Source organism: Arachis duranensis, chromosome 5 (assembly GCF_000817695.3).
Source record: "Arachis duranensis cultivar V14167 chromosome 5, aradu.V14167.gnm2.J7QH, whole genome shotgun sequence".
NCBI classification, from domain to species: Eukaryota; Viridiplantae; Streptophyta; class Magnoliopsida; order Fabales; family Fabaceae; genus Arachis; species Arachis duranensis.
Window position 1 is genome coordinate 94,999,150 of NC_029776.3, and position 13,756 is coordinate 95,012,905.

The window sequence follows — 13,756 nt, forward strand, 5'->3', positions numbered from 1 at the left end:
AGTGCACAGTGACATTGCAGGACGTGGCTTTTCAGCTTGGGTTGCCTGTCGATGGGGAGGCTGTGAGTGGTTTCCTTGGTGAGTTTGATACATACATTGAGGGTGGTCGACCAGCCTGGAAGTGGTTTCAGAACCTATTCGGTGAGCTGCCACCACCGAATAAGGTCAAGCAGATGACAGTCCACTTTACATGGTTCCACGAGAGGTTTAGTGTGCTACCACCAGATGTGAACGAGGAGACAGTTCGCATCTACGCACGTGCCTACATCATGATGCTTTTATCTACTCAGTTATTTGGGGACAAGAGTGCGAACCGGGTACATATACGGTGGTTGCCATTTGTAGCGAACCTTGATGAGATGGGGCGATATAGCTGGGGTTCGGCTGCATTGGCTTGGTTGTACCGATGTATGTGTCGGGTAACAAACAGAAATGTGACTAACCTTGCGGGTCCCCTCCAGTTGCTACAGAGTTGGATATTCTGGCGTTTTCCCTCGTTGAGGCTGTCCGGGTTTGATTATTTCTCTTTTCCACTGGCATCCAGGTATGGTTTATGTTTTTTTCATATGTTAAAAAATTTATGTTGTGTTTTTCAAGTTTGTGTCTCATCTGCTTTACAATTAGGTGGTCTGCTTACTTACCTGTGACCGGATCCTAACTGTGCCTCTACCGTCTGACCCCGGACAACGAACAACTCAGCAAAGCGAAGATAGGTGGACTTAACCAAGGACGTGACTGGTAGATTTCTTGTGCCCTTCAAAACAGAGTTCACACACTCAGAAATGTTGGTCGTCATGTGACTATATCGTCTACCCCCATCCTTGTGCTGTGTCCACATCTCATAATCCATCCTGTTTGCCCAATCACACATGGCTGGGTTCTCTGACCTCATTATATCAAACCAATAGTCAAATTCTGCTTCCGTCTTCGCATAAGCGGCGTTTACCAGCCACCTTCTGACATCCTGCCCCTTGAAGGTAAGGGCAAAATTTGCAGCAACATGCCGAATGCAAAATGCCCTATAAGCATGCGGAGGTCGCCAACCACTATCTGGTGACTCCAGCGCAGCCTTGATGCCGTTGTGTCTGTCGGAGATGACGAGAATACCTTCCTGTGGAGTAACATGTCTTCTAAGATTGGACAGAAAATATGACCAAGACTCAGCATTTTCCCCCTCCACTAATGCAAACGCAACAGGCAAAATATTCGAATTCACATCCTGAGCAATCGCCAACAACAAGGTCCCTCCATACTTACCATAGAGGTGTGTCCCATCGATACTGACAAGTGGCTTACAGTGGCAGAATGCCTCAACACATGGAGGGAATGTCCAAAACATGCGATGAAAGTAGACTCTATCTTCATCAACCTGGTCACCCACTATAATCGGGGAGGTCTTCAGCAGGGCAATGGAACCGTCCATGGTGGATGTCACCCCAAGGATCCATCGGGGCAGATTCGCATATTACTCCTCCCAATCGCCGTAGATCTGTGCTACTGCCTTCTGCTTTGCCAACCACACTTTTCGATAACTTGGCTTGAAACCATATGTTGCCTCTGTTGCCTCTTGCAACACCTTAATCGATACCGACGCATCAGCTCTAACCAATGGAAAGATTCTTGCACAAATCACATGATAATCAAGCTGCCTGTGGTCGCTCGAAATCGATGTGGCCATACACGTGTGTGGTCCGTTGTACCTCCTAACTTCCCATGTGCTCTTCCTTTTTCGCATGACTATCCGGATCAACCACGTGCATCCGTTACCGAACTCCTTGCATCTCCCTTGGTATTTTAGACTGTCTGACTCCATAACCCTATACTCAACTCCACGCCGAATGCTGTAATCTTTCACGCTCAGCACAGCTTCCTCCTTACTCTGGAACGACTGGCCAATCTGAAATTCAGTCAAACCTGTCCCATCATGCATACCCTGTCCATCGAATGTTGCCTCAACATTCTGGTGTTGACCGATGGCCTCCAAGTTCAAAGATGACAGGTGCGGAGGGTACTCTTGTGTTCCAGAACCGGAACCTCCATGGGCTGCACCTATTGGTATATCATCTTCACTGTCCCCACCAATATCGAGCGGCTCCTCATCGGAATCATCATCACAAAGCGCATTCTCAACTCGATCCGGTCCAACCTCAAACTCAACCTCAGCACGTTCTGGCTCGGGAGGTAGAACTACCGCTGCTACCACAGGCAGTGATGTCGATGCACCGCCCCGTGTGGTCGACTGAGGACTCGGTGCCGATGCCCTAGAGCTATCCACACGATCTTCCAACTTTGCAAACATCTCAGGTATCCTCACCTCCGGAAAACTACGCCTGCAGTGAAACAAGACCTGCAGGTCTTCATCCGACCCTATCACAAAGGTCTCAAACCACACACTGGTTGACACAACGGTAATGGGAATCTTATAAAACAACTTTTTAACCTGCTTCGTACCACAGGTACCGAGCTTCTGTAGTATGCTGAGCTTAATCTCTGCCAATGTACTTGAAGATCGAATAAAAATACTAACCGGTTCTCTATCTGTGAATTTCACACCGTGGCGTTTGCTCTTTTGAATTTTTCCAGAGCAATGGACCAGAGCCACAAAACTATCCTCCCCATCCATTTGTGAATAACACTCTACCTCTCCACATTTGGCCCCTCTATGGTTTATATAGGGAACCCAATGACACAGAATACACGTAAACCGCTATGGCCACCAGCGGTTTACGCACGCATTTCAACAAACATAGACCGTTGCTGGCAGCAGCGGTTTATGAAGAACCATAAATAAACAGAATCCGTTGCAGGCTCTAGCGGTTTCTGTACAATTATAAACCGCTACTGCTAGTAGCGGTTTATATAATATAGTGAAACAATGTAATTGCATAACCATTTTTGAAACAATGCATTTGCGTAAATTTGGGGTTGAAACAATTTAAAAACGTAAATTGCCCTTTTTTATTCATACCCTTAAATCAATAAATGAGAGAAAACAAATTAGTAAAATAATTTAAAAATAAATGATTATTATATAAAAAATAATTTTATAGTTTATTTTAACTTATATAACTCTAATATATGTTAATCGTATTCTTATCGAAGCTAACTAATTATTTAAAATTTGATAATTAATTAAAAATAAAGTGAGTAGCCACTTGAGTTAATAATGGGGTGATAGCACTATTCAAATGTATAGGTATCTGATTTGCTCTTATTCGATCGGGGCAGGCAATTATCTGATTTAGTATGGGGTGAATTTTTGGTAGCACAAAGTCTTGGACAAAAAAGATGGTTAGAATTGAGTTTAGAGAATATTCATTTCTATTCACTACAATTCAAAGTGATATTTTGTAACAAATTTTTCTGATACAAAAAACCAGAAGTCGTTACAAAAGTGGTAACAAATTTTTATCTTCAAGGTATTTTTAGTGACAATCTATTTTTTTCTATTATAAAATTTTGTTACAAAATGTAACTTGATTTTGTAACATTTTTTTCTTTAGTTACAAAAGCAAAATAATTATTTTGTAACAATTTTTTTCAATATAAATAGCATGCATAATTTACTAAATTATTTTTTAAATTAACTAATATATTAACTATTTTAATAAGCAAGTCTACGTTTATATAATATGCAAAAACATACATAATTCAAATATGCCTCATTTAGCCAAAGTTGTTTTAAAACAAAATAATCTTAGTGAATAGTGAGTACATTGATTAGTTCTACAAGTTATATGTCTTGCATAAGTTCAATCAAAAATTAAAAGTTCTAATATAGATTAGTGTCTCTATAAATCAAAATATTTTTGAGCCTTCAAGGTAGCATGTGATCACCATTTTAGCACTCCTGTAAATAAGAAAAATCGAAACAAAAAATTAGAAACAAGATATAACACTAATTATAATTTTTTCCATTAAGTTTTATCCAAAATGTTTAGAAAAATTTTGGCAGAACCTCCCCTAAAACTTGGATATTTTCACCGTCTACGGTTCCAACAAAAACAACTAATTCACAATTTATTTCTCAGTCAATACACAACCAAATTTATCAAACCAAATAATAGGACATTTGTTATTTCTCAATCATGACATAAGTAAAATGTCATAAATAGATCCATATACAAATTAAACTATACTAATAATAAAAGAATCATCTAAAAAAATATATTAAAACCATAAGCAATTTTAGGAGAGTACCTTTAGAATCTAGTTTTTTTCATTATCAAAGCGCGCTATGAAAGAGTTCATAACGGCTTGTTGAGCTTCCAATCAGAGGTGAATTTAGGGGACCAGCATGGAGCATGGCCCCTAAATTTTCAAAACTTAAAATACATTAGATATAATATTTAAAAGTTTTGACAAATATATTTTTTAGTTCGGTGGTTAAAAGGAAGTATTATATACTTCAAAACATGGGTTCAATCTCATGTCGTGCATTTAAAATTTATTTTCTTTTGTTCTTTGAATTATTTTTTTATAATTTTTTTATTTATTATTATATAAAAATACTTTAGTTTTTATAATAATTTTAATTGAATGTAATAAAAAAATATATACATAAAAATAAATTAAATTAAATTTTATTTCGTATAATATTAAAATCAAAATATATTAAGTAAATTATTTATTAATATAAATATATCTTATATGTTATATTCATTAATTTATTTTAAATACATATATTAAAAGTATTAGAAAAATAAATTTATATTATTTATGTTATATCTTTTATAATAAGAATAAAAATTCAATTTTTTTTGTAATTCTTTTATCTATTATTATATAAAAATATTTTAGTTTTTATAATAATTTTTAATTGAATGTAATAAAAAAATATATACATAAAAATAAATTAAATTAAATTTTATTTCGTATAATATTAAAATCAAAATATATTAAGTAAATTATTTATTAATATGAATATATCTTATATATTATATTCACTAATTTATTTTAAATACATATATTAAAATTATTAGAGAAACAAATTTATATTATTTATGTTATATCTTTTATAATAAGGATAAAAATTAGAATTTTATAAAAAATTTTTTTGATAATTTTAAATACATATATTAAAAGTATTAGAGAAACAAATTTATATTATTTATGTTATATCTTTTATAATAAGGATAAAAATTAGAATTTTATGAAAAAAATTTGATATAAATGATTTTTTTAAAATTAATTTTAATTTAAAATAATATTAAAATATATATTTTTTATTAAAATTTTTAATTTTAATATGGCACTTTTAAATTTTTTTTTATTTTCGGCCCCCTCTTTATAAGATTTCTGGATCTGCCATTGCTTCCAATTGAGCTTTCATTTGAGCTAATTCTTCTTCTTTCCGTATTCATTGCTCTTCAAGTTTTTCTTTGAGCACATCTATTTCTTTTGTTAGCTCCTCACGGTCTTGCATTGCCTCTTAAAGTTGTGCTTGAATCCTTAACTTAGATTTTAAAGCCTTTATGCCATAACTTGCACCACTTTTTTCACCTCTTACAAGTAAAAAAGCTTCCTTTGGAGTGAGAGAATTTTCTGAATCATAGGATTCATTGATCATACAGCTAATATCATCCTGCACAATCTAATTTGTGATTTAAAAATGAAGATAAAATTTAACTTCCATGCAACAGTAAAAAAAAAGTTATTAATATTACATAAATTTGTTTAGAAACCAACGAGTTTAGTATCTTTGAACTTGTACAACTTTTACTATATAACTTCAATTAGGCTAAAATTTAGTTTGAAAATTCCTAACTTATCTAGAAACAAGTGTACCTTGGTTGCAACTCAATCGTTGTTCAATTTTAAGAGTTGCAAGCATTGGAAGTTGATGCATATTTTCTGAAAACTGATTCTTCCAACTTTGATCACCAATTTTTAAAAATTCACAACTCCCAATCCTTAACTTCCAAAATTCTGAAATTTTAGATCAATAAACTAAGTTAATGAAATTTTAAAATAAAATTGGTTTCACTCCAAAATTTAGTTCGGAGGAGCCGCAGCAAGACAAACAAGTTGCTGTCCTGTTTGAATTCTTCTGCTACAGGACAGATTTGATGACTCAACTTTAAAAATTTGTCATAAATTATGTATTTAACGAAAAGACCTCAAATTTTTTAGTCCAGCTCTACATATTCCCAAGTTTAATCTAGACTTGGTCTCAAGCAATTTCGATCACCATGGAATTAGTTATAGCTTTTCAAAGTTTCTGACTTTATTTGAAAGTAAAGCAGAAAATCAAATTTTATAATTCAACTTTAAAAAATCATAACTAAGTCTCCAGTTAATACGAAACCTTCAAAATTGAATATTAATAACTATACTTGTTGTAGTTTTCTTAGCTCTTAATCTCATATCATGCCAATCTCTATTAAGTTGTTGGTTCACTTTCAAAGTTGCCGTTTCATTTCATAACTCAGATTTTCAACAAGTAGTTTAGTGTTTCAAAATTCAATCCCTTTAGTACCTCTCAAAATTAAATCTCAAAGCAATCACCAATCAATTCCACTACTATTACAATATATTTACTAACCAGCTCAACAGTAATCAACCAATACAATCCATCAAATTCGGCATTCACAACAATTATTTGTCAAATAATTCACAATCCACATAATCAATCAAACACTAAATCAACAATTCCAAATCACAATCTCAAAATTTCAATCACAATTTCAGCCACAATTCAACATTCATATAGTCAATCAATTACTCACAGCTATTAAATCTATTTGTAGTTATTCAATAAATTTTGTAGGCATTCTTAAATTAAAATTGTTTAAGTTAAACCCCCTACCTCGATGTCGCAATTAAAAGAAACCGGAGGCAAAATTACAGCTGGCTAGACCACTACTAACCACTCAACAAGTTCAACCGAAATAGCAACAGTCTTGCATTTTAACATAATCAGGACAGAAGTTGCGTTAACTCTCACAGCAGTAACCATGGTTGCAGCAAAATAGGGAATCCAAATTGGATGGGAATTAGAAGCAATTACTATCCTGGGGATTTCAAAACAAGGTATATACCATAATCGACTCAGAATAAGCATAGCAGTGACAGTAAAATGTGTAAATAGACCGTAATCAAGGAAAAGATCAATCCAAAATTAAAGAAGTAGCATCGGACTCACCAACAGCAACTCTAACAGATTCGTAATAGCATCAACGCCAGTATTCCAAATAATTATAGTAGAGAAACAGGTGAAGCAAACGGGCTTAACTAAATTAGAGGTATATGCTACCATGGGTAAAACAGGAACATAGCAGAGAAACAAAGCTTAAAACAGAATAAGAGTGAAAGGGGTTACGGTTTTGAGAATGGGAATCGGAACGGCGATCGTGGTAGTGATGGAGGAGACAACTATGGCAGAGCTTCCTTCGGCAGCAATGGCTAAGAAAACTCCCACAAGTGTTCTTTTCCTCTTTCTGGTTGTTCGTATTTCCCCCTCTGCTGTCCTAACCGACAACGTGACATCAGATATGATGGTGGAAGTCTTCATGGTGACGGTAGCTGTGAGCTTGACAGCAACACCCAGGCGCGATGGCAACAACAGCAGAACATGGTGCGGTGGTGATGACTGGGCGCGGTCTCCCCTTCTCTCCACGCGTAGCAGCTTCGGTTGATGATGGTGGCAGCTACGGATGCATGAGGGTGAAGAAGTCGAAGCCTCCTTAATCATCGCGGCGTCTTCCTCCCCTTCCCTTACTCCCTGACTCTCGAGCTCTCCATCTTCCCCTCTCGATTTCTCCTCTTCCCCGTTTCTCCCCTTTTTCTCTTCTCTTTTTCCCTTTTCTGAGTGTATGAACGATGTTGATTTGTGAAATTAGGTTAGAATTAGGTTTTTATTTGGTAATTTAGCGTTAGGATAAAATTTATATGAGTAATATAAATATTTTATAAAATATCTGAGATAAAATAACAATTTGAAATTCAAATATAATACTATGAAGATTACTTTTAAAATGCATAAGATTCTATATATCAATCTGTTGATGAGTTTAAATAATTATTTTTAATTTAAATTACAAAATGAACATACTAATCACATTTTATAAAATATAGTTAAAATCTGAAATATCAATTATTTTTAAATTTAATTATATGACCTTTCATTATTTTTCTATTACAACTTTAATTTCAATTTAGGGCAATTTACGTTTTTAAATTGTTTCAATCCCAAATTTACGCAAATGCATTGTTTCAAAAATGGTTACGCAATTACGTTGTTTCACTATATTATATAAACCGCTACTGGCAGTAGCGGTTTATAATTGCACAGAAACCGCTAGAGCCAGCAACGGATTCTGTTTATTTATGGTTTTTCATAAACCGCGTGTTTGTTAAAATGCGTGCGTAAACTGCTGGTGGCCATAGCGGTTTACGTTCAGTAATAATAATACAAATCAAATTTAATCCAATTCATGCATGTTATTGTTACAATTTCTTCCTTTTCTTTTTTGTTTTTCTAGTTTTATAAACGGACGTGAAAAAAAAATACATTTGAGTCTTGTATGATATTTTTATAAAATAAATTTTATTTTATTGTGTTGAGTTTTCATACCAAATAGAAATTAAAATAAGAAAACGAAAGAAAGTGACTTATTTTATTAAAAAATTATAAAAGAATAATTGAAGCAGTCATTAATTAGATATGAAAAGATTTAATTTTAATTAAATTTTATCTTAAGAAGCTATAAATAATTAATTATTCAAATGGATATAATTTTTTTATGAAATTTTATGGTGCAGGAATCGTGTGTATGACAAGCTCTTATATAATAAGAGCAGTGATTGGATCTAAAACTTTATTATTAGCATGGTCGTTAGCACCCAAAACCTTATTGTTATGATCTTCGGTCTCCTCATTTTGTATACTTCACATTTTCTCCTTCCTAATTGTTATCGTGCTCATTTTGAGTACTTCACATTTTCTCCTTCCTAATTGTTATCGTGCTGGAGACTCCATACTAACAAGAAGAGTTACACTTATATGAAACCGTTGACAATATTTTAAATAAGTACAAATAAAATTAAATTATATAAAAATAAGACAAAATAATATTTTAAATAGGTCCATTTTAGTAATTATATGTTTAAAAATAATTTTAATTATTTTTTAAATATTATTAATTTGTCAAACTATGTTAACATTAATTTTTTTTATAATAAATTTTATTATTCAATATCTTATAAAAGAAAAAAATGAATCAACCAAAATAAATAATCAAAACAAAATAAGAATTAGAACTGATCAAGAAAAAAAATTAATATTTTAATATAATTACAGTACAGTAATAATAATAATAATTAGTAACTGAATGAACAATTGAAAAATACAACTAACTAGTAATTAACATAGAATGTTTGATGAAGGGACTTAGGCTACAAGCTTGCACTGAATGGTTTATATGTATTAAGGTCAAGTAAGACACCAACTATATGAACCTAATAACAGATAAAATATACTTAAACTTTCAATGTAAACCGCTATAGCCTCTAGCAGTTTACGCACACATCCCCACGCACATAAACCGCTGCTGCCAGCAGCAGTTTATGACCAACTTCTCTCAAACATAAACCGCGATGGGCTACTGCAGTTTTTATGCTGCACTTTTTGAACAGAATCCACTGCTGGCTCTAGCGGTTTCTGTGCAATTATAAACCGCTACTGCCAGTAGCGGTTTATATAATATAGCGAAATAACGTAATTGCGTAACCATTTTTGAAACAATGCATTTGCGTAAATTTAGGGTTGAAACAATTTAAAAACGTAAATTTTCCTTCAATTTATATAAAATAACTAATTAAAATAGAAATTGTGCATAAGTATTAATTTATCTTAAACTTAAAGTATTTATAAAAATCAATCTAATCATTTCAAACAAATTAATCTCTAAGAGCTCAATTTAATAAAACAAACTGTAATTCAATCATAATACAATTTTTTTAAATTAAATTGTATAATACTTCTATTATTGAAATTTAATTTCAAATAACCAATTATAAAATTTGCACAAGAATATTAATTAATTTAACTCCAAATATTAATAAAACTAATTTAATTATTCTTAATATATTAATTTATAAAATAAGAAGTTTAAATTAATTATAAGTCATAACTTTTTCATGATAAAAGTTACTTAAATTAAGCTATACAATTCTTTTTTATTTTTCAATTATTAAAATTACGCAAAATATTCGATTATAATAAAATTATTTAAGAATCTTAATTGATTTATAATAAAATTATCTCCTAATTTATTTAATTATTTTTAATAAAATAATTTCTAAAATTATAAAGTTTAAACTTAATAAGATAAAATCACAATTTATTTATATTTAGATTTTCAAAAATGCAAAATGTTACATAATAAAATTATTTTTGAAAAAAATATATACACATTTTTTTACTTTTAAAGTGTTTAACATTTTGAAAAAAAAGTTATAAAATATATTTATATTTTGTGACAAATAATTAACTTGTTACAAATAATATTAAATTTTATGACAAATTAATTTTTTGTTACAAAAATAATTGGAGTTTTTGAAACAAAAAGTTGTTTTGTTACAAAACAACTGGAGTTTTTGAAACAAAAAACAAAATTTGTGACAAAATATTTTGAATTTTTGTAACTTATTTTTTTGTTATAAATATTTTGTAACAAAATACCATCTCGTTACAAAAACTAACATAATTTGTAACAAAATAAAACAGGTTGTTACAAAATATTATCATGTTTTGCAACAACTTGTAATGTTGTTACAAAACATTATTATTTTGTAACAATCACATATTATTATTACAAAATACTTTTTTTGTAATAATTTTAAATTTGATACAAATTTTTTGTTACAAATATTTTATTTTCTTGTAGTGATATGTATGTGATTATTGATATATAAATTTCTAAAATTTTATTTTATTTGTTAGATTTAATAGTTATAAAATTGGGTAAGAACGAAATAAATATCTACATAGACGAATTAGTTTTTTATTACTCACAAATAAAGACAAAGCGAGTTTTATGCTGATTTTTGTAGAACATATAGAATTGAATAAGGAGAAAATTCGCTCATTACCACTCCTATTTAATTATCTTATAAATGTTGATATTTTGTTCTGGCATTTTAAAGTCTTTTTTTTTCCAGAAAAAACTTCTAGATGTTTATAATTGTCTCAATAAATTATATGATTTTTTTAAAGAATTTGTTTTTCAGATTTTCTGTTATACTAAGTAAATCTTAAGATAAATATTTCAGATGTTAAAATATCAAAGTGAATAACTATAAATACCTTCATTCTCTCTTAATTATTGGTTTTCTTCCTAAAAATATTATATACTTACAAAAAATTAGTCACTATATATTTGTATATAAATATATATTTTATTTTAATTTATTTTTATTATATTGTATGTGTGTAGCATATTTTTTCTCAAAATAATGTCATTCTCTTTATTTATTTATTTTTTTGTTTTTTTATAATTTATGTTTCATTTTTTCTCTTTAAAAAAATATGTTAAAATTGGTTTTTAATAACTTTTTTATTTAAGTTAATTTTAAATATTTGCCTTAGTTTTATATAAATAAAAAATTTAATATTAACCTCTTAAACTTTTATTAGTTCTAAAATCAAATAAACTAATCTAACTCAAATCATTGCAAATTGTTTGAATCAGATTAAAATTAATTAGACTGAAAAGTTAAATGAGACCAATTTACTCAAATCCCAAAAAATTATATATTTTGAATCAAACTATCTAAATGGCAGTGAGTGTGAGCCCCTCTGAGTTAGGGATTTATGGGGCTCACATACACAACAGTTTCGGCATGCTAGAACAGTGCCGATGCAGAATAAAAGACAGAGGCAGGTGTCATGATCATCATGATCTTTGGATTGTATTGTATCGGTAATGAGATGTGGATTCTCTCTTTATTTGAGATAAGTTGCGGTTGACTGTTTGTGTGACATATACCATGCAATTGTAAATTGACTAACATTACACCCTCAATTACGTAATCCAATTTGCATCCCCTCCCCACATAGCACACACATGCAAGATGCATTGCAACTGCTCTCTCTTATTTATGTATATAAGTATAATTTTTTATTATTAATTTTATTATTATATGTGAATTTTTACCATAAATTAAATAATACTAGCATAATTTTTAAATAAATATCTATATATGTGTGCATATGTGTTTGTGTGCTTTAACAAATTAATAATTAGATTTAATTAAAATAATTCTCTAAGAATATTAATTAAGATAATGAATAAACCTGTATCATTGTTGTATGTAGAGATGTATAGCAGCAAAAGAAGGGAAGAAGCTATAGAAACGAAAAGAAAGAAAAGAGAGGACAGAGCGCAAATAATTGTGGGAGATAAGTTGAAAAAGAGAAGTAAATTGAAAAAAATGGAAATATTGATAAAAAAATTGACCTGCTAATCATTAGTTTTAGGGTAATACCTGGTATACATCTTGTTAAATTTTGTCTAACAAATACTTAAAACACTGATTGTTTATCTGTTAATTATTTAATAATATTTATTTAATTATTTTTGACTCATTTCTATAATAATAATTTTTAATTTTTTATACCTTTTAAAAAAGAGTAAAGTTAAAATTTTATGACTAGAAAATAGAATCTTTTACTAGCTATGACAAGATGATTATTTTCTTTTTTCTTTTTCTTTATTTCATATTTCTATATAACCGTCTTAACAGCTTGCGCATTCCTTCTCTCTCTCTCTCTGTTTATGTGTGAATTTGTATGTGGTGCATTAAATCAGTAGCAAAAGAAAATGGTGAGCGCCGCAGTAGCTCGTAACGTCATCGGCATTATCGGTTAGTTCTTGCCATGCTTCTTGATTTCTCTTCTCTTTCTCCTCCATTACTTAACCTGCAAGTTGCAGCGTCGTCAATTACCTGATTTGCTTTTCTTTCATCCGAATCGACAACGGAAATTCTCAATTTCTTTTTCTACTTCTTTAGAATCTCTTCAATCTTTGCATGCAAAAAAAAGAACCTGATGGAGTAAGGTTTTCGCGTTTGATGGTGTGTTTTCCGTTTCCGTGCAGGAAATGTCATCTCGTTCCTCTTGTTCTTCTCACCCGCGTAATTAACTTCTCTCGATTCCTCTATTTTTTTTTTGTATAGAATTAAAAATTTTCGGTTATTTTTGTTATTTAAAGAAATATTAATTTCAGGCCAACTTTCTATACGATAATAAAGAAGAAGTCGGTGGAGGAATTCAAACCTGATCCATACATAGCAACAGTGCTGAACTGTGCATTTTGGGTGTTCTACGGGCTTCCTTTCGTGCACCCTCACAGCATTCTAGTCCTCACCATCAATAGCGTTGGCCTTGGATTTGAGTTCATCTATCTCACCATATATTACATTTATGCCCCCACCAAAGGACGTGTACGTCCATTTCCTCTGCTTTTTGGTTTTCGTTTTCCTTTTCTTTTTTCTACGTCTTATTATGTAATCTTTCTTGTGCTTATAAGGATATGATTGGGTAAGCTGAAAAATTATGCTTATTTCTAAAAATTGTTTATTTGTATAGAAGGTTTTTTTTATATATAATTGCTTATTTAAGAATAAATTTATGTTCGGATAATTTAGTTGGAAAGTAGTTTTAATTTAATCTGTGGTGTTTGGATTTCTAAAAAGTAAATGTTTTTGGTAAATTACTAAAATAGGTATGAATCAATTAAAAAAAAAAAAGAAA

At 30.7% G+C, this 13,756-nt stretch overlaps 3 protein-coding genes across 3 annotated transcripts in view; 1 reads left to right on the forward strand and 2 right to left on the reverse strand.

Moving 5' to 3' along the window:
• Window positions 1-637: 637 nt before the first annotated feature.
• On the reverse strand, window positions 638-1,423 carry LOC107490483 (uncharacterized). The gene has a single exon (XM_016111261.1). It carries the CDS (start codon window positions 1,421-1,423, stop codon window positions 638-640), a length of 786 nt encoding a protein of 261 aa, XP_015966747.1.
• A 42-nt stretch (window positions 1,424-1,465) lies between these two features.
• On the reverse strand, window positions 1,466-2,623 carry LOC107490482 (uncharacterized). Its single transcript, XM_016111260.1, has one exon. The coding sequence runs from the start codon at window positions 2,621-2,623 to the stop codon at window positions 1,466-1,468; it is 1,158 nt and encodes a 385-aa protein (XP_015966746.1).
• Window positions 2,624-12,741: 10,118 nt separating this feature from the next.
• Window positions 12,742-13,756, forward strand: part of LOC107490605 (bidirectional sugar transporter SWEET4) — a 2,755-nt gene continuing 1,740 nt past the window's right edge. Inside the window, exons 1-3 of the mRNA XM_016111388.3 lie at window positions 12,742-12,867; window positions 13,101-13,137; window positions 13,230-13,446. Coding sequence (XP_015966874.1) covers window positions 12,825-12,867; window positions 13,101-13,137; window positions 13,230-13,446 — 297 coding nt within the window. The 5' untranslated portion in view covers window positions 12,742-12,824. The remainder of the gene's footprint in view (window positions 12,868-13,100; window positions 13,138-13,229; window positions 13,447-13,756) is intronic.